The 19820-nt window shown below is 43.5% G+C and overlaps 1 protein-coding gene across 1 annotated transcript in view; it reads left to right on the top strand.

The window, feature by feature from the left end:
- The window catches only part of LOC140253313 (mucin-5AC-like), a 53580-nt gene extending 33797 nt beyond the window's left edge, over positions 1–19783 (top strand). Inside the window, exons 25-38 of the mRNA XM_072338828.1 lie at positions 278–434; positions 707–835; positions 1194–1320; positions 1847–1890; positions 1989–2177; positions 3845–5989; positions 6074–9238; positions 9696–9830; positions 10047–10288; positions 11632–11751; positions 11860–11955; positions 12456–12578; positions 12922–12967; positions 19572–19783. Coding sequence (XP_072194929.1) covers positions 278–434; positions 707–835; positions 1194–1320; positions 1847–1890; positions 1989–2177; positions 3845–5989; positions 6074–9238; positions 9696–9830; positions 10047–10288; positions 11632–11751; positions 11860–11955; positions 12456–12578; positions 12922–12967; positions 19572–19783 — 6930 coding nt within the window. The remainder of the gene's footprint in view (positions 1–277; positions 435–706; positions 836–1193; positions 1321–1846; positions 1891–1988; positions 2178–3844; positions 5990–6073; positions 9239–9695; positions 9831–10046; positions 10289–11631; positions 11752–11859; positions 11956–12455; positions 12579–12921; positions 12968–19571) is intronic.
- Positions 19784–19820: the final 37 nt, after the last annotated feature.

Here is a 19820-nt window from a genome sequence, read left to right as displayed (position 1 = left end):
CACTGCTAGAGATCTTCAGGTATGGCTGCCTAATACAGCTTGGGAACATGAAGCTAATCTTTCATTGGGACACAAGTCTAGATGTCTAAAACTATGTCAACATGTGATTTGGATGTATTATCTGGCATTACTTCTGGTGTTTAACATTGTTTATAAACATAACAAAAGAAACAACCAATACAGGCCTTCCTTCTGAGATACTAATTTTAAGAAAATTAGCCTAGCGATGTTGAGAAGAAGGCAGAATGTATAGTTTAATATTTCTTTTTTATGACAGGTTGAACCAGCTAAATATTATCAAGCATGTGTGACAGATGCTTGTGCCTGTGACTCTGGAGGAGACTGTGATTGCTTTTGTACAGCAGTAGCTGCCTATGCTCAAGCATGTAATGAAGTTGGTGTCTGCATAGCCTGGAGAACCCCATCAATCTGTCGTGAGTCTTATTTTATATACAGTTCTTCTGAAAGTGTAGTAAAACATACAGCAATTCCTTGCTGAGATGTTTGAACACATATTCTCTGTACCTCACGTACATGCATCGCAAGTGCACTGTGTACTTTTCACAGGGTTTTGATGGTCACACATTTCACCTATTCATTAAGTTTTCAAGGCTGTTCAAGGCAGCATGGAAGGGATCTGAACAGATACGGCTCAAAAGAATTTTGTTTTTTTTCTGAACATGTTCGAATTTATGTTTCTCTTTAGCACTGTTCTGTGATTACTATAATCAACAAGGAGAATGCGAATGGCACTATAAGCCTTGTGGAGCCTCCTGTATGAAGACCTGTAAGAACCCAAGTGGGAAATGCCTCCATAACCTGCCAGGTTTAGAAGGTAAAAAGTGCTTACAAGTACCCTTAAGTGGATAAATTTGTTAACAATCTTTTGAATAGACTTTAATGGAGACTGTTTTCTCCATCAGCTGCTTTTCCATCATTTAATTCTCTTCAATGTCATTGCATCAACATGAATGGAGATAAAGCACAGATAAAAACATCTGTGGCTAAGTCCTTGTAGGCCCTGCTAACGTTACTGCTCTGCATTATTTCCTACAATTACTGGAAAAAAATGTAGTAAAAATTATTGCTGTTAAAAACACAACCTGCAAACACATCCTGCACAAACAAAACTTTTCCTGATTTTCTCTCTTCACACTTTTACAACTTTTTATATGCCCTTTTCCTTGCCTCAGGCTGCTACCCCAACTGCCCACCAGATAAGCCATATTTTCATGAGGATCAGATGAAGTGCGTCAGTCTCTGTGACTGTTATGATAACGAGGATGGGAAGATATATATGCGGGATAAATGTCAGTTATGGTAAGGCTTAACACACCAACCTAGTGGTATACAAGGAAAACCAACTAAACCAGTAATGGGAAATAGCACGTTCCTGTTTCATGACATGATGAGTTTTATGCTGCCTGTCCTTTCCACTGAATGCCAGCTTTTTTACTAATTAATCTATCACATTTTTTGTTTTGCTAAATTTGATCATAATTATGTTGTAATCCTCCTCAGCACAATGATACAACAAGAACAGTAAGTACTTTGAGACTAAACTTCTTCTATTTTCCATTGCTATGGTGGGAAAAAATATAATTCCAGAAGTATATATATATATATCTAATAAGGAGTCTGCTTCCAAGGACTTTATTGCATTCTTATATGGCTAGTAGTATTTAGACTCTCCCTTCTTAACATGTTTGGTTTTTACTGTAAAAAAAGTGCAAGGAAAGTTATCAATTACCTATTTCTGTTTCTTGATGCTAGAAACTGGCAGAAAGATGATAGCAATAAAGCTAGCTTATAATAAAATAAGAGTATTTTCTGCTTTTTATTTTAGCGAGTGCACATCAGAAGGTTTACAGTGCAAGTTTGATGATAAAGGTAAGACAGTTAAGAAGCACTGTTAAAAAAAATTAGATACAGGATACTATCATTTCATAGGTGACTGACAATAATCTTATTAATCTTACCACTTACAGCATGTAACTGCATATATGAAAACAACACCTATAAATATAATGAACTCATCTACAACACCACAGATGGAAGTGGATGGTGTTTCCGTGCAACATGTGATGTCAATGGAACAATAAAAAGAGATATATTTGCATGTGGAATCACAACCCCAACTACCACATTTCTATTTACTACCACTCAACCTACAACAGGTATGCATGAATACTCTTCAAAGTAACTTAAAAATATCTGGAAGGGATTGAAATTGCCTGGAGGGGATGGGCCATCAGCACATACTTTTATTTGAAACTGTTGACTTCTGAAGCAACCAACTCAATTGGCAGCTTCAGATGCTTTAAACATATATATTATTCTATATGTATACTATATATATATATATATAAAATAGATTTATTTATAATATAGCATTTCTCACAAAGTCAGTCTTCACTACTTTACCGTGGTGTTTTCCAGTGGAAAAATGATGAAACGTACTTGTCTTTGCTCTTTTCAGAATCTCACTTCCCTGCAAATAAAAAAAACCCAGCAATTCTAGACCAACACAAAAGACAATTACTGCCATATTAAAAACTACTGACCACATTAGCATGAACAGAAGAAAATCATTTTGAGGGAATGCTCAAATTATTTTAAACTTTTTTTTTTTTTTAATCTTTCCAATCTGATCATCTTTAATAGCCAGAATGTCTGCATTATTCCAATAATAATTTAAGCAAACTTATATATAAAGCAATAATAATTTAAGCAAACTTATTATACTGACCGTGTAATAGTGAGAAATTGAGAAGCATTTCAGCAAAATTACAGAATACTACAGCAAGAACTGTACAGTCAAGTTTAAGTCTTCTATTAATTGGATGTGACATTTGTGTGAAGGAATGGGTATAGGCATCCTATGCTTATTTTCATAATGCTAAGATACTGAAATGTCATTAAAAAAAGAAATATTAATATGTATTCCATATAAATATTATACAAATAAATACATATTATCTCTTTATATAATAAATTCACAAATGAATTCCATAATATGATACTAAAATATGTAGAAAAATCATTACTTTGTAAAAATATTTTAAAACTAGTGTAGTTATGTAGCGAAGCAATAGTAAGTGGAGAGTGCTAATAAGAACAAAAATGAGAAAAGGGACATAGGCATAAGATGAAAACCTATATTAAAAGTGAAACAAATAATATGAACAGCAATAAGTGCATGGAAGGTGAATAATTTTTTGTCTGATATTTTTCTTAGTAGGAGAAAACCAAACTTATATTTCTTCAGAAACAGAAACGACAAGCACAACAACAGCAAGCACTGTATGCGTGAAGTACGTATGTGAGTGGTCAGAATGGTATGATGAGACACAGGAAATATTTCAAAACATCACAGAAAAAGCAGGGGGCCCTTGTAATAATTACACAAGCATAGAATGCAGAGTGCACGAACACTCAGATAAGACAATAAAATATAATGACCGAGAAATACAATGCAATAAAACCACTAAATTGGAATGCAATAGCGAAGACGAAAAAGATAACAAATGCCAAAATTACCAAATTAGAGTATTATGCTGTGATTATAAATCATGTTCAGACCTAAGAACAACAACTCCAAGACAAACAGAACCAACAACATCCACAACAGGAGAAACAATACAGACAAAGCCAGAACCAACAACAACAATAGGAACCAACAAACAAGAAATAAAAACAACAACATTATCAACAACAACCACCATTACCAGCACAACCAAGACGACTCATCCTCCTGTACCAGGGAGCACAACCACCATCATCACTACTACACCCACTGGGCCCAATACCCCCACCACTGCTTTCACCACTCCCTCTACCACAGGCACCTGCCAGCCGCGCTGTACCTGGACACAGTGGTTTGATGTGGATTTCCCAAGCTCTGGGAGCCAGGGTGGAGACTTTGAGACCTTTGCAAATATCCGTGCCGCAGGTTTTGAGCTGTGCTCCCAGCCACAGGACATCAAGTGCCGTGCTGAAAACTACCCTGAGAGGAGTCTGCAGAGCTTGGGCCAGAATGTCAAGTGCAGCCTGGATGTTGGGCTTGTGTGCAGAAACGAGGATCAGAACAGCAAGTACCCCATGTGCTTCAACTACCAGGTCAGTGTGCTGTGCTGTGACCAACAGTGCACAACAACATTAACAACTCCAGGCACCACGACAAGCACCTCAACTAGCAGCACTCCTACAGGAAGATACACTGAAGAGAGCCAGACACCAGAAATACCCACTACTGCCTCCACGTCTTCCTTGACTACCACCACAAGCACCACAGTAGTCATCAAGTCCACCAGCCCTTCGACAACGGGCACAACCACAATCAAAGCTGGAAGTACAACAAAGACTATTCCCCCTCCAACAAAAGGTACTTTCACCACCACTGCATCTACAAGTGCTGGGACGACCACACCAACCAGCAGTGCCGGCACCACCAAGACCTCACCCCCTCCAACAAAAAGTACGACCACCATTACATCTACAAGTGCTGAAACCAACACACCTACCAGCAGTGCCAGCACCACCGAGGCCTCACCCCTTCCCACAACTGGTACGACTACCATCAGATCCACAAGTGCAGGGAGCACAACAGCTACCAGCAGTGCCAGCACCACCAAGACCTCACCCCTGCCCACAACAGGTACGACAACAATCACATCCACAAGTGCAGGGACCACCACACCTACCAGCAGTGCCAGCACCACCAAGACCTCACCCCCTCCAACAAAAACTACAACTACCAGTACATCTACAAGTACTGAGACATCCACACCTACCAGCAGTGCCGGCACCACCAAGACCTCACCCCTGCCCACAACAGGTACGACTACCATCACATCCACAAGAGCAGGGAGCACAACAACAACCAGCATTGCCACCACCACCAAGAACACTCCTCCTGTACCAGGGAGCACAACCACCGTCATCACCACTACACCCACTGTGCCCAGCACCCCCACCACTGCTTTCACCACTCCCTCTACCACAGGCACCTGCCAGCCACGCTGTACCTGGACACAGTGGTTTGATGTGGATTTCCCAAGCTCTGGGAGCCAGGGTGGAGACTTTGAGACCTTTGCAAATATCCGTGCCGCTGGTTTTGACCTATGCTCCCAGCCACAGGACATCAAGTGCCGTGCTGAAAACTACCCTGAGAGGAGCCTGCAGATCTTGGGCCAGAATGTCAAGTGCAGCCTGGATGTTGGGCTTGTGTGCAGAAACGAGGATCAGAACAGCAAGTACCCCATGTGCTTCAACTACCAGGTCAGTGTGCTGTGCTGTGACCAACAGTGCACAACAGCATTAACAACTCCAGGCACCACGACAAGCACCTCAACTAGCAGCACTCCTACAGGAAGATACACTGGACCAACCACACTTACAAAAAGACCCACTACCTCCTCTACTGTCACAACATCTTCTGAGATCACCACTACAAGCACCACAGAAGTCACCAAGTCCACCAGCCCTTCAACAACAGGCACAAGCACAATCACGTCTGAAAGTACAATAAAGCCTGGTCCCACTCCAACAAAAAGTGCGACCACCATTACGTCTACAAGTGCTGGGACCACCACACCAACCAGCAGTGCCGGCACCACCAAGACCTCACCCCCTCCAACAAAAAGTACAACCACCATTACATCTACAAGTGCTGGGACCACCACACCTACCAGTGGGGCCAGCACCACCGAGGCCTCACCCCTGCCCACAACAGGTACGACAACAATCACATCCACAAGTGCAGGGACCACCACACCAACCAGCAGTGCCAGCACCACCAAGACCTCACCCCCTCCAACAAAAAGTACAACCACCATTACATCTACAAGTGCTGGGACCACCACACCAACCAGCAGTGCCAGCACCGCCAAGACCTCACCCTTGCCCACAACAGGTACGACTACCATCACATCCACAAGAGCAGGGATCACAACAACCACCAGCATTGCCACCACCACCAAGAACACTCCTCCTGTACCAGGGAGCACAACCACCATCTTCCCCACTACACCCACTGGGCCCAGCACCCCCACCACTGCTTTCACCACTCCCTCTACCACAGGCACCTGCCAGCCGCGCTGTACCTGGACACAGTGGTTTGATGTGGATTTCCCAAGCTCTGGGAGCCAGGGTGGAGACTTTGAGACCTTTGCAAATATCCGTGCTGCTGGTTTTGAGCTGTGCTCCCAGCCACAGGACATCAAGTGCCGTGCTGAAAACTACCCTGAGAGGAGCCTGCAGATCTTGGGCCAGAATGTCAAGTGCAGCCTGGATGTTGGGCTTGTGTGCAGAAATGAGGATCAGAACAGCAAGTACCCCATGTGCTTCAACTACCAGGTCAGTGTGCTGTGCTGTGACCAACAGTGCACAACAGCATTAACAACTCCAGGCACCACGACAAGCACCGCAACTAGCAGCACTCCTACAGGAAGCTCCACTGGACCAACCACACTTACAGAAAGACCCACTACCTCCTCTACTGTCACAACATCTTCTGAGATCACCACTACAAGCACCACAGAAGTCACCAAGTCCACCAGGCCTTCAACAACAGGCACAAGCACAATCACGTCTGAAAGTACAATAAGGCCTGGCCCCACTCCAACAAAAAGTATGACCACCATTACGTCTACAAGTGCTGGGACCACCACACCAACCAGCAGTGCCGGCACCACCAAGACCTCACCCCCTCCAACAAAAAGTACGACCACCATTACATCTACAAGTGCTGGGACCACCACACCTACCAGCGGGGCCAGCACCACCGAGACCTCACCCCTTCCCACAACAGGTACGACAACAATCACATCCACAAGTGCAGGGACCACCACACCAACCAGCAGTGCCAGCACCACCAAGACCTCACCCCCTCCAACAAAAACTACAACTACCAGTACATCTACAAGTGCTGAGACATCCACACCAACCAGCAGTGCCAGCACCACCAAGACCTCACCCCCTCCAACAAAAAGTACAACCACCATTACATCTACAAGTGCTGGGACCACCACACCAACCAGCAGTGCCAGCACCGCCAAGACCTCACCCTTGCCCACAACAGGTACGACTACCATCACATCCACAAGAGCAGGGAGCACAACAACAACCAGCATTGCAACCACCAGCAAGAACACTCCTCCTGTACCAGGGAGCACAACCACCGTCTTCCCCACTACACCCACTGTGCCCAGCACCCCAACCACTACTTTCACCACTACCTCTACCACAGGCCCCTGCCAGCCACGCTGTACCTGGACACAGTGGTTTGATGTGGATTTCCCAAGCTCTGGGAGCCAGGGTGGAGACTTTGAGACCTTTGCAAATATCCGTGCCGCAGGTTTTGAGCTGTGCTCCCAGCCACAGGACATCAAGTGCCGTGCTGAAAACTACCCTGAGAGGAGTCTGCAGAGCTTGGGCCAGAATGTCAAGTGCAGCCTGGATGTTGGGCTTGTGTGCAGAAACGAGGATCAGAACAGCAAGTACCCCATGTGCTTCAACTACCAGGTCAGTGTGCTGTGCTGTGACCAACAGTGCACAACAGCATTAACAACTCCAGGCACCACGACAGGCACCTCAACTAGCAGCACTCCTACAGGAAGCTCCACTGGACCAACCACACTTACAAAAAGACCCACTACCTCCCCTACTGTCACAACATCTTCTGAGATCACCACTACAAGCACCACAGTAGTCACCAAGACCACCAGCCCTTCAACAACAGGCACAAGCACAATCACATCTGAAAGTACAACAAGCCCTGGTCCCACTCCAACAAAAGGTATGACCACCATTACATCTGCAAGTGCTGGGACCACCACACCAACCAGCAGTGCCGGCACCACCAAGACCTCACCCCCTCCAACAAAAAGTACGACCACCATTACATCTACAAGTGCTGGGACCACCACACCTACCAGCGGGGCCAGCACCACCGAGGCCTCACCCCTTCCCACAACAGGTACGACAACAATCACATCCACAAGTGCAGGGAGCACAACAGCAACCAGCAGTGCCAGCACCACCAAGACCTCACCCCCTCCAACAAAAACTACAACTACCAGTACATCTACAAGTGCTGAGACATCCACACCAACCAGCAGTGCCGGCACCACCAAGACCTCACCCCTGCCCACAACAGGTACGACTACCATCACATCCACAAGAGCAGGGAGCACAACACCAACCAGCATTGCCACCACCACCAAGAACACTCCTCCTGTACCAGGGAGCACAACCACCGTCTTCCCCACTACAACCACTGGGCCCAGCACCCCCACCACTGCTTTCACCACTCCCTCTACCACAGGCACCTGCCAGCCGCGCTGTACCTGGACACAGTGGTTTGATGTGGATTTCCCAAGCTCTGGGAGCCAGGATGGAGACTTTGAGACCTTTGCAAATATCCGTGCTGCTGGTTTTGAGCTGTGCTCCCAGCCACAGGACATCAAGTGCCGTGCTGAAAACTACCCTGAGAGGAGCCTGCAGATCTTGGGCCAGAATGTCAAGTGCAGCCTGGATGTTGGGCTTGTGTGCAGAAACAAGGATCAGAACAGCAAGTACCCCATGTGCTTCAACTACCAGGTCAGTGTGCTGTGCTGTGACCGCCAACAGTGCACAACAGCATTAACAACTCCAAGCACCACAACAAGCAACGCAACTAGCAGCACTCCTAAAGGAAGCTCCACTGAAGAGACCCCGACACCAGAAATACCCACTACTGCCTCCACGTCTTCCTTGACTACCACCACAAGCACCACAGTAGTCATCAAGTCCACCAGCCCTTCGACAACGGGCACAACCACAATCACAGCTGGAAGTACAGCAAAGACTATTCCCCCTCCAACAAAAGGTACTTACACCACCACTGCATCCACAAGTGTACGGAGCACTGTACCTAGCAGCAGTGCCAGCACCACTGTGACCACTCCTGTTATAGAAAGCACAGCCACCACCATCTTTACATCTACACAGAGCACTGCAGCTACCAGCAGCTCTGCCACTACCAAGACTTCTCCTATTGTGACCAGAAATCCAACCACTATTGCAACCACACCTACCAATAGTGCCAGCACTACCAAAATAACATCCTCTGGCACGGAATCCACTGTCCCTACAACTACCAGCTCACTGCCCAGCTCTTCAACTATACTCTCTCCTACAGCTATCTCCACTGGAGTAACACAGACTATAGCACCGTCCTCCACTTCATGGAGTTCTGGTAGGTCATCATCTAAATCAGAAAGCTATTTTTGCTGTTAGTTGTTTGGAATATCACTGCTACAATTTTCTTCTGTGTCTTCTACTATTAGAAGTGTTTCTTTTAACATGTGATTCTTTTAACAGAAAAAATTTTTCTTCTATCAGCCATTGTGCTCATCCTATGTCTTTTAGCAGATTCCATGGCTTCATATTTCTCACTCTGACCGTTAAGGTGACATTGGTCTGAAATGTTAAAAATATTAATGCTGAAAGCACAAATATTTGCAAAATCCCAAATGATACTTGGTACAGAGCATTAAGATTTGCACAGTCTCTACTCTAGTAAGCGGGTCAAATACTGGAATGAAACCAAACATCGGTTTGGTTTGTGCAGATTCTGATCAGACTCCTGTAATATGTAACAATTATGAGAACCAAGTGCTGTGCTTTGAACGAAACCTTTTTGTTCTCAACAGCTGGTACTTCACCACCAAGCCACAGTACAAGCACTTCTGCAGTCCCCAGTTCTTCCCTCACCACACCTTCCACAACAGAATCAATTGAAACGACTCCGTGTTTTTGTCGTGTGCATGGTAATCTGTTTTCTCCCGGTAAGCCTCTTACTTCATGCTTATAATAATTTTCATAAGCATTAGGATCCCTTAATAATGTATTCAATTAAAGATAATTACTAAAAATCATCTTAAACAGATCAATCATTTTAACAGAGTAATGCGCTTAATGTTTTCACAATATTTTGTGTTATTTGGACCTTTTCTTAGTATTTTTATTGGTCTTTTACCTTTTTTTCATTTTTTTCTCTCCAGGCGAAGTTGTATACAACAGAATAGATAAGGCTGGGTGTAATTTTTATGCACTTTGCAGCAACGAATGTGAAATTGCCCCATTTCAGGGGCCATGCCCTACAACTCCTTCAACTTCGATGTCCAGAGAGACACAAGGTTCTACATCCACAGAACATATATTTCCTTCTACTTCACCAACCACAGCAACATCCTTCACAACTCCACTAGAAAGAAACTGTACTGATGTCAGTCCTCCACGAAAGGTGATTCCCTTCACTATTTTAATATATCACCATTGCAAAAACAGCGCAACTTCTATCCTCTATCCTTGACTCAAATCAGTGTGCATTATTTCAATAGCAAAGTTGATGACAGAAGAATATCCTGATAAAACATAATTCAGCCTTGTACTACCAGGTTTCTAACACATCTAGAGATAGAAAGGTTCACTAATACCATAGCAGAGACTTTATAAGAATAGAAGATATTCAAACATCATAAAAATAAGCGGACTAGCTATGAATTTGTTGGTTTTGTTGTTTTTTTTTTTTCCTACATAGAAGACATTTATTTTATTGTTCCCAGCTTGCCTGCTCTTAAGGTTGGAAAGTGTATGGTACCAAAACTTAAATCTGGAATCGTTACTAAGCATGAGAGTCTAAGTCAAGGTGACCTAACTAGAGGGAAAAGGCACATCACAATAAATCATTTATGTATTTTCAGCCTGGAGAGAAATGGACAAGTCAGTGCCAGGAGTGCGTCTGCGATTCACTCACTGCTACAGCGCATTGTCAGCCTCTCCTATGCCAAAGACAGGAAGCAGTTTGTGAACCAGGATTTGTTGCCTTACCTGTAGTACCGGTAACAGACCTGTGCTGTCCTGAACTTATATGCAGTAAGTAGAAACTGAATTGCTGATGTACGGAAAAGAATAATCATTCTTACGGTATTCATATGCTGCTATTTCTGCTCAACTCTTCTAGCTAAGTAAAAGATACAGTCTTTAACATCCAGCTACACTGGTTTGTGCACATAGAGAGCTTGAATTCATATTTTCCATAATCTCTGTGCTATTAACAAATGTCGATAGCATCTTTACTTCTTATGCATTCCCACAGTGTGAGTTTGCTGACTGTTATTTTGGTTGTTTTTCAGAGGTAAATCCCAACAGCTGTGAGATTAATGATAAAATAATTGAGGTGAGCACAACATACTTACAGTGGCACTTTACTATAAGTTAAACGTACACCCTTTCTACCACAAAAGCCCTTTGGAAAATTCTTTTCCCAATCCACATCAGCTTATAGCCCTAACCTCTGTTCCTCAAGAAGCTTAAAACAGGAGCGCATCATTTTTAGCGATGTACTTCATAAAAAAAGCTTTCTTCCATTTGTGGAATTAATATTTTGTTTCTAAAGGAGCTGATATATTATGAAAGATCAGGTGTTGTTTGAAATAACCCTATGAACCTTCAGAAACAAAGCCAGATATTTTGATCACTTGCATATTAGTAAGCTTAATAGTATGCAGCAAGTCTTTCACTTTTGCCTGTGCGTTATAAAGACACTTCATAAACAAACATTATGTTTTCATTCCCATTTTCCAGAGAGGAACATCTATAATTCATTCATGTAAGAATTGTACCTGCAGTTCTGAGAAAGATATACTCACTGGGAAGAACATTCTGAAGTGTGAACCACTTAAGTGTGAAACATCTTGCATGCCGGTGAGTTGAGATTCAATGGGATGCCCTGTCAGCCCTCAAACAGTTGTATTCTAGTGAGACCGGAACCCTCCACCATCAACTCAACATACTTTTATCTCTTGCGAGTAGGGTTACGAATATAGGATTGAGGATGGAGAGTGCTGTGGGAAGTGTCATGAAGTAGCTTGCAGAATTCAGCTAAAAAATGAGACTGTTGTGCTTGAAGTAAGTAATCTTTTCCTTCTCCCACCAGCCAATGTATCCCCTTCCCAATCAGAATTTATTTAACACTGAAATTACTCTGAAAACAACACTAACACAAACTAAAAATGTAAGTTTCTGAACTGAAGACTTACTTGGAAATTCTTGAATACCTCTGGAGAAGACGACTGTCCAGGCAGCCTCTTGCAGTGCTCTGTCACTCTCACAATACATAAGTTCTTTGTGTTTGTATGGAGCTTCCTGTGTTCCGGTTTGTGCCCATTGCCCCTTGTTCTATGGCTGCACGCTCCTGGAAAGAATCTGGTCCCAAGATCTATGATATGAATTTTCAGGACAGCCACAGTTTGCAAAATTAGGCTTCTCCCATTTGCCACATGAAACAAGTCCAAATCCATCTAAAAATCTCTGAGGTGTGAGAGCATAACTCAAACATTTTTGAAGCAACCATATAGCATCTGACTACAATGGAAAAAAACATGTTTTTCCTTCTCTTAAAATCTCAGGTTGGTAAGATTCTGCCGATTGATCCCTGCAGCCACTACAAGTGTGAATTAATTGAAGATCAATACGTTGCAGTTCAAAGTAAAAAAGTATGTCCGGAGTACGGCCCACTGGAGTGCGATCCCGTAAGTTTTTATCACTTCAGCATTAACTTGATACAGTGTAGGAGAACAACAGGGCAAGAAAGTAAGGAAGAATAAAACAAGTTTTATCACTGAAGTTGCGGGAAGGTTTTAAGAAGGAAAATAACATTGCTGTAACAACATTAACAAATAGAAGCTCAGTATTTTTACACGAGCTCACAATGATTCAGGATTTTTGTGGTGATGAATCAGCCAGCGAGGCACCCGTGGTTTCATTCAGTGTTCATCACAGAGAAGCCTTTTGCTGAGTGTTAGTGATGCTGACTTGTTAACGCGCTCGGTATCATCATCTGTGCTTTAATATAAATCCTTTATTTCTGCAAAGGATGAAGCAGAGACTACTGCTGATGGCTGCTGCAAGATATGTAAACGTAAGTAATGGCCCAGCTAGCGTTTTCCTCTTACAGATAATTATGTTCGATTTCGATCTGTATCTGAGTTGGAGGAAAGATTGTTCGCTGACCAAGCTCCCACTTACCAGTAACTTTTTCTATACCATTGCTTCTAAAGGAAGAAGTGAATTTCCTGGTCAGTGAATATCACAAATCAAACCCCCAACAGTCAGTCCCTCAGCTTCTATCTTCCAAACGCACTGTACAGCCAAGATCAAAAAATCACTTGAAATCTCCAGCTGCAGTATAGAGCACCATCTACTGTGGGCTGCTGCACATAGTCTCAGCAATGAGACATCACACACTTCAAAGTTGTGTTAGCATTCAGTTCTGAGCTAGAGATTTAAGGCATGTTTATCTTTTTTTTCCCCATTCTTTTGAAGCTCCTAACTGCAAAACTTACAGCACAAAAACTGTAATCCAACACGAAGACTGCGAATCTTCTGAAGCTGTTGAGTTGACATATTGTGAAGGGACTTGTCCTGGCTCCTCCATGTAAGTTTAGAATCGCTTCCACTTTGTTTGTATTTGTGGTCTCTCTTAATTTAATCAGTCATAGAACATCAGCAAAATTAACGTGTGTATGAGGCTCTAGAACAGAATGAGACTAAAAGAAAGCAAGAACAGTTCCATTCTTCTTGTATTAAAATCATATTCACACGATGCTCCTATTTGTTGATGTTTAATGAGAAATTCTTCTTTTTCTGGTGGAACGCAGGTATTCTCTTAAGGCAAACCAGATGCAACATGACTGTACTTGCTGCCAAGAGCTCAGCAGCCACAGAAGAGAGGTGACCCTGAATTGCCAAAACGGAACGAGCATCAATTATAGCTACGTCTATGTGGATCAATGCCAGTGTATAAATGCATGCAACCCACAAGCCCTTGAAGCAGACGATTACCAATCAAAAATCAGCCAAATATTGGTATGATCATTGCAAGAGCAACAAAAACAGACCCTAGGAAAGCTGGAACCACGCCTTCCTCAAAATAACCTCTGCTCCTTCTTTAACTGATATTTGTTTATTATTACTTTCTCTTTTTTCCTACTTGTAAAAGCCAAAACACCCTTCAGTATAATTTCTTATTTAAGTGATATAGTTTTCAAGGCAAAAGAGGCAACCATGTAAAATATCTTTCTGTATATTATGCAAATATGTCAATACGTATCAGTACGATCTCTAAACTGACATTGTGGGAAAAGTTTTACTGGCTCCAAAAACAAAACCAGAAAACATTGTGGCTAACACTGCACTCAGCTCTTATGACTAGAGAAAGTTTTATTGCATAGCATTTTTATGGATACGATGCTTTTAAAAGACATTATGCGGTGGCAGGGAAGAGGCTGTTTCCCTGTTCATCTTGTCTCTTATGTCAATCAATAAAACTTTCAGCATTTTTCAGTTTCAGTGACTGATACTTGTCTTCACTGTCTAAATAACGGGAAATTCAGTGACAGAGGTGGGGTTTTTTGCTTAAAATAAGGAAGCCAAGATGGAGGCTTCACTGGCAGTTTGTCCAGTGAGATCCAGAAGACAAGCATAAAACAAGACAGAAAACGTGGTTTGCTGTTGCTCCACATCCTAGACCAAAACAAAGAAAGCAGTCCACATATAAATGAAAGTTCCAATCAGTTAAAGAATACTTACAGTGAAGTAATTTACTTCAGTAGATCCAAGCAACTCTCCTGTTGGTAACAACATTTACAAACGAGTTCAGGATGTGGTTTCTGAACTGTGCCCTTGTTTCTGACGTTAACTAGTTTTTGAATGGATTTACACTGGAGAGAAATTCAGCTGCATTTCCCCCACAGAAGTTCATCATATTTACCTGAACTGCTCAGAGCAGCTACAAAATGAAACCTGAAATCTGATGTGAAGGCTTAGCTGAAACACTAAGGAGTCATTGATGATTACACATTTTATGTGTGCTTAGGTAGAAATTCAGAGGGCGGTGATGCACTGGAACAGGTTGCCCAGGGAGGCTGTGGATACCCCATCCCTGGAGACATTCAAGGCCAGGCTGGATGTGGCTCTGGACAGCCTGGTCTGCTGGTTGGCAGCCCTGCATATGGCAGGAGGTTGAAACTTAGTGATCATTGTGGTCCTTTTCAACCCAGGCCATTCTATGATTCTACAATTCTATGAAATTAATCCCTGAATGGTATCAGTAGAACCCTCTCTGTTGCCCTTCACAGACATGACCCAATATCATACAGGGATTAACCAGTAAGGAGCTTCACATTTCACTGTTGAATTCCATACCACAGCTACAGTTTGCCCAGCCTGCAGTAGGTTTGCAGGTAGGATTGCCAGGTAGGGCAGTGGTGCACACAGCACTTCCTGCACCATCTCCAACTCACTGATTCACATTCTTGCCATGGGGAACAAAGGCTGAATCCAGACCAGCTGTGCACCATCGGTTCCATAAATTCACCACTGCAGCCCTGAACACCAGGTATTGCTACAAGACAGCCCATCAGTCCTGAAGAGCGCCCAGCATGTGAAACACTTGGCCAGCTTCAGTGCTACTTCCACACCTCTGGCTTCCACATTTAGCACTCTGGGCACAGCACCACGGAACAGAGATCCTGCTGTGATCCAGAACTGTACTTGAGCAAGCAACCAGCACTCCCACCTGCAGGAGGGCTCACTGCCTAAGAGGCACTCACATTCACCAGCTGTGTGAGGCCTGGCATTACAATGCTGAGATAGCAACATCAGCCTCAGCCAAGCAAACTGGTGCCTGCAGAGCTGACAGGTCCCAGTCCAGGATAAAAAACAAAACAAAACAAAAAACCAGCAACACTCCACAAAATCTAAAGTGCTTTCAACATTGCCTTTGAGTTCATATTGAAGCCAGTGAGATACGCACGTTTCCTTCTTCCCCAGCTCTCTGTAATCCCTGGACTCGAGTGTTCAGTACTATGCTCACTAACTACGTGTCCTTAACTCTCGGAATTCCTGAGCAAATTTTAGTGCTATATTAACACTAGGGGAGTACGTTCCAGTTGAAGCCTTCAGCTGCCCTCTACCGGTCGTTTCCTTCTAAACTAAAGAAAACTACCACAGTAACTACCTCCTTAGTTCTGCCACAGACACGGAGCTTTGCAAAGCATCTCCACCCACTAGAGGGAAATTCCTTTTTACCCGATATTGCTAGATCATGCAACTTCTCCAAATTTTGCTTGGGACTATGGGGAGAGTTGAGAAATAGGGATTTACTTTTCTTTATTCCCCAGAAATGATCTGGAGCTGTTATTTCTCTGTGTACAGTGCAATTACTTCCATCCAATCTTTTCAAACTATTCCTAGTCTATTAGGCTACTCCCAGTCTTCCATCTGACTGAGTGTTGTTGATGGTTTGCAATTCAGAAAGCCCGGAGCAAGCAAACATGATTAGTTCAAAGTGGGAGGCGAAGGTCTGTGTAAACTCACCCGGTTTAGCTCAGTGACACTGAACGGTTCTCACAGGTACAAACACTGAGTACACATGATACTGACTTATGTGCATCTCATGTGCAAGTACTTCAGTTCCACAAATGCGCTGACTTGCACAGAACATAACCATTATTTTTGTGCAGTTCTGCTGTGAGATCAGACAAGTACAGTGGCAAAGTATTTGCTGGTGGGACACACTACTCAGTGAGCTCAAAATCACTGTGTTAAGACATCAATAAATGGCTCTAACTGCATGGTCTAACTGCATGGATATTGCCACCTAACATTCCCTAGCATACAAGTCCTTTGTAGTCAGCTGCCAAGACAAATTGGTTTTCCATTTCCTAACTAGCTGAATGCTTTCCTATGGTATATTTTAGTGAAATATCAGCACTGTTGATAGAGCTATTCACCTGCAGCTCCATAAAGATATTTTGCTACTAAGACTGCTCAGTTAGTTTTATTTCCAGACACATTCAGTCATGCATGCATTTGATCAGTTCAAGTTCTGAGTTTGCTGTAGTACACAATAACTGCATGTTAACAAAAATTGTTCCTTCCTGAATATCAAACAAATGGATGCCTTCTTGTTTTCCTATGTAGCTACTTGTGTTTTACTTAGACATTCCCTGGACTTGCAGTAGCAACACAGCATGTGTTCCATCAAGTCTCTATACGTGTCTGCTGAATTCTGCTTACTCAAAGTGCAAGTCCCTGGGTTTGCTTCTGCTCAGGGAGAAAAGGTCCAAGAATTGATTTCCCTTCACAAACAAACACATGACACCAACCAACATCTCCCTCACCACCTTTCACTGCCGTTTTTCTTCCTCCCTCTTCTTTTGAAGCAGACTCTCAATGCAGTGATTTAAAGAAATATTTCGCTGCTTTTTAGCTTCCAAGTTCCATCCACATGCCTTGCTTATTAGTAGCACACCTGTGTCTATGGTACAATACCTGTGTGTGTAAGGAGTTTGCTGTATTCCTTCATCTCCTACTTGTTTCCCAACTATGCTGGAGTTTCTGCATTAATTTTCCCTCTAGACAGAACTCCTGTGCTGAGAGAGGGGAGATTCTATTCTCAAAGAGGCAGCACGAGTTATACCTGACTATTTCTTGTTCTCACTCTCAAGCCCCGAAGTTATGTTGCCAACATGAGGACCAGCCATTAATTTGGCTTACTCATCCCCAGATATTGCCCTGGTACCTCACAGAAATAGACTTACTGTAGCTGAGTGAAATAGGAGGTGCATGCAGACATGCTTGCCAGATGTACAAGCATCATACAGAGCCGTGACAGTTTCGTGATCCTGGGATTTCTTTTTCTGCATAAGCTTCCTTGCCTCTCTCCTCAGCCCCCTCCCAGCTTACATTGCACAGCACAGAAACATTCCTATTTAAAACACACAAACAACCATTAAAAACAGCAAATGCTGCATTCTAGCATCTAGCAAATCACAGCAAGTTTGTGGCCACTTAGACGCAGCCACAACAGCCTTCATGGTCACGCTATTTGCCAACAGCTGACACACTGAAGTAATTAGGCTCTCCCAGCAGCTTTCACTTTGTTTTCCTCCACTGAAGATCCTGGTAACGGATCACCTCCAATACAGAAACCTGCAGAGCAGCTCAATGGCCTGAGGTCTTTTCAAGGCATTTTACCACCTCCGCAGTGTTTCAGTAGTGAGAAACACTTCCAAAAACATCACTCACCATGAAGGCAGAGCCCTGGTCCTGATGGACTGGGATTCAGTATCACGTGGATATAAGCCCTGGAGTGTGCCAGGAAGCACTTAGCTGCATTTAGCTGCTCCTTGCAGCTTATGTGCTGTTAATTACCAATCAGTAGAATTCAGCTGATGAACAAAAGACACCTGAAAACACAACCCGCAGCCTCTCATGCTGCATCGCTTACCATATGTGAAACAAAGCCTGACCTAAACCACACAACTCAGCAAAAACATCGCTGCTGATATCAGAACTGATACCATTCCCAGCTACCTGAGCTCTTAGTTTCCCAAACATTTAATCAAGCACAGATGATCTGCTTGATACACTATGGACTCTCAGTTACTGCAGCTTTGAAACTAAACTGGAACTAAATACTGTTTATTTTCCTTACAAATGGAATTCCACAAATTGGCAACATGCTTCTAACGTAGACAAACTGTAGTATGAAAATGGAACAACCCGAGTTTCTGAGCAAGCTTGCAAAAGACCCAAGAAAGTTGAAATCTTCAGTGAGTCACAACTTTAAAGTGAAGCAGAGAATACTGCAACTCTGGCTTCTCATTTCTAATACCTACTTTAAAAGCACTCCCATATTTCTTCCCAGAGGCTGTTTTCACTATGTATTTAGACGTTTTAATCATGCAAAACACTCCAACTTCTCATTGTATTCACAAATACCATCATTGGGTAACCAGCATTGAAATGCAAACGTTAATAAGCAATGAAATGCTGAACAGATGCTTCAGCCATCACAAGAAGCCCCATATTTGTTTAGGTAAATTAATTCTCATTTGCCCTCTGTAACATGATGGAAAGCACAGCAACAGCATAGCAAAGCCCTAGGATGCAGCAAGTGGGGGTTTGTTGAAACACAACGGCCGTTGGCACAGAAAAAAAGGAAAGAAGTTGCTTACCTTCAGAAGGCTTCAAGTACACGAAGAACCCCAAAGAGAACCCCCTGCCTCCACTGCCAACTCTTAAATGAGGGCTGGGAAGGAGTGAATCCTGGCTACCCCCCTTCCAGACACTCAGCTGCACTGTAGACACCTGAGCTCCCCTGGGTTGGCCCTGCCTTCCCACCAGGTGCTCAATCACTGCTTCAGGCCATGACTTGCATTTCTGCTACACTCGCAGTGTGCTGGAGAAATGCAAAAGCAAGTGGTAAGCACTGGAACATAAATCAGGATAAACCTGCCACTCAAGAGCCACAGGAAAGCACCATTAGCAGCTCATTAATTCTCACTGAGCATAGCAATGCTGCTGAAGACGTAAAAGGACCTCAGCCTTCCAGTTAAGGGCAGAATTAAATAATAAATCAAATCCTTAAAATTCCTCAATACTCAAAACTAGCAGGTAAAGCCAGTATGTCTTGTAGCTGAAATATTACATCAGTTTTATTTCCTATCTCTTCCCAGGGACACCCCCTACACCTCTGCCCCCCTCCAGGCTATCGTCCAGACCTGCAATAGCGCAGCAGTTCCGGGAGGAGGCGCACCTGGAAGTTAAAGAAAGGCCAGCACCTCGAGATGAACGCTTAAAACACTTCAGAGCACTCACTGCACCAGTCCCATTGGATGACCACATTTCTAAGATCTGCAGTGTAACAAACGTAGCTGATGTGCCATAAATTCTGCGTCAGTCTACAGATAAGCAAACTGAGGTGC

The sequence above is a fragment of the Excalfactoria chinensis genome, chromosome 5 (genome assembly GCF_039878825.1).
Source record: "Excalfactoria chinensis isolate bCotChi1 chromosome 5, bCotChi1.hap2, whole genome shotgun sequence".
NCBI lineage: Eukaryota > Metazoa > Chordata > Aves > Galliformes > Phasianidae > Excalfactoria > Excalfactoria chinensis.
The sequence above is the reverse complement of the archived record's forward strand: the minus strand, read 5'-3'. Positions and strand labels throughout refer to the sequence as shown.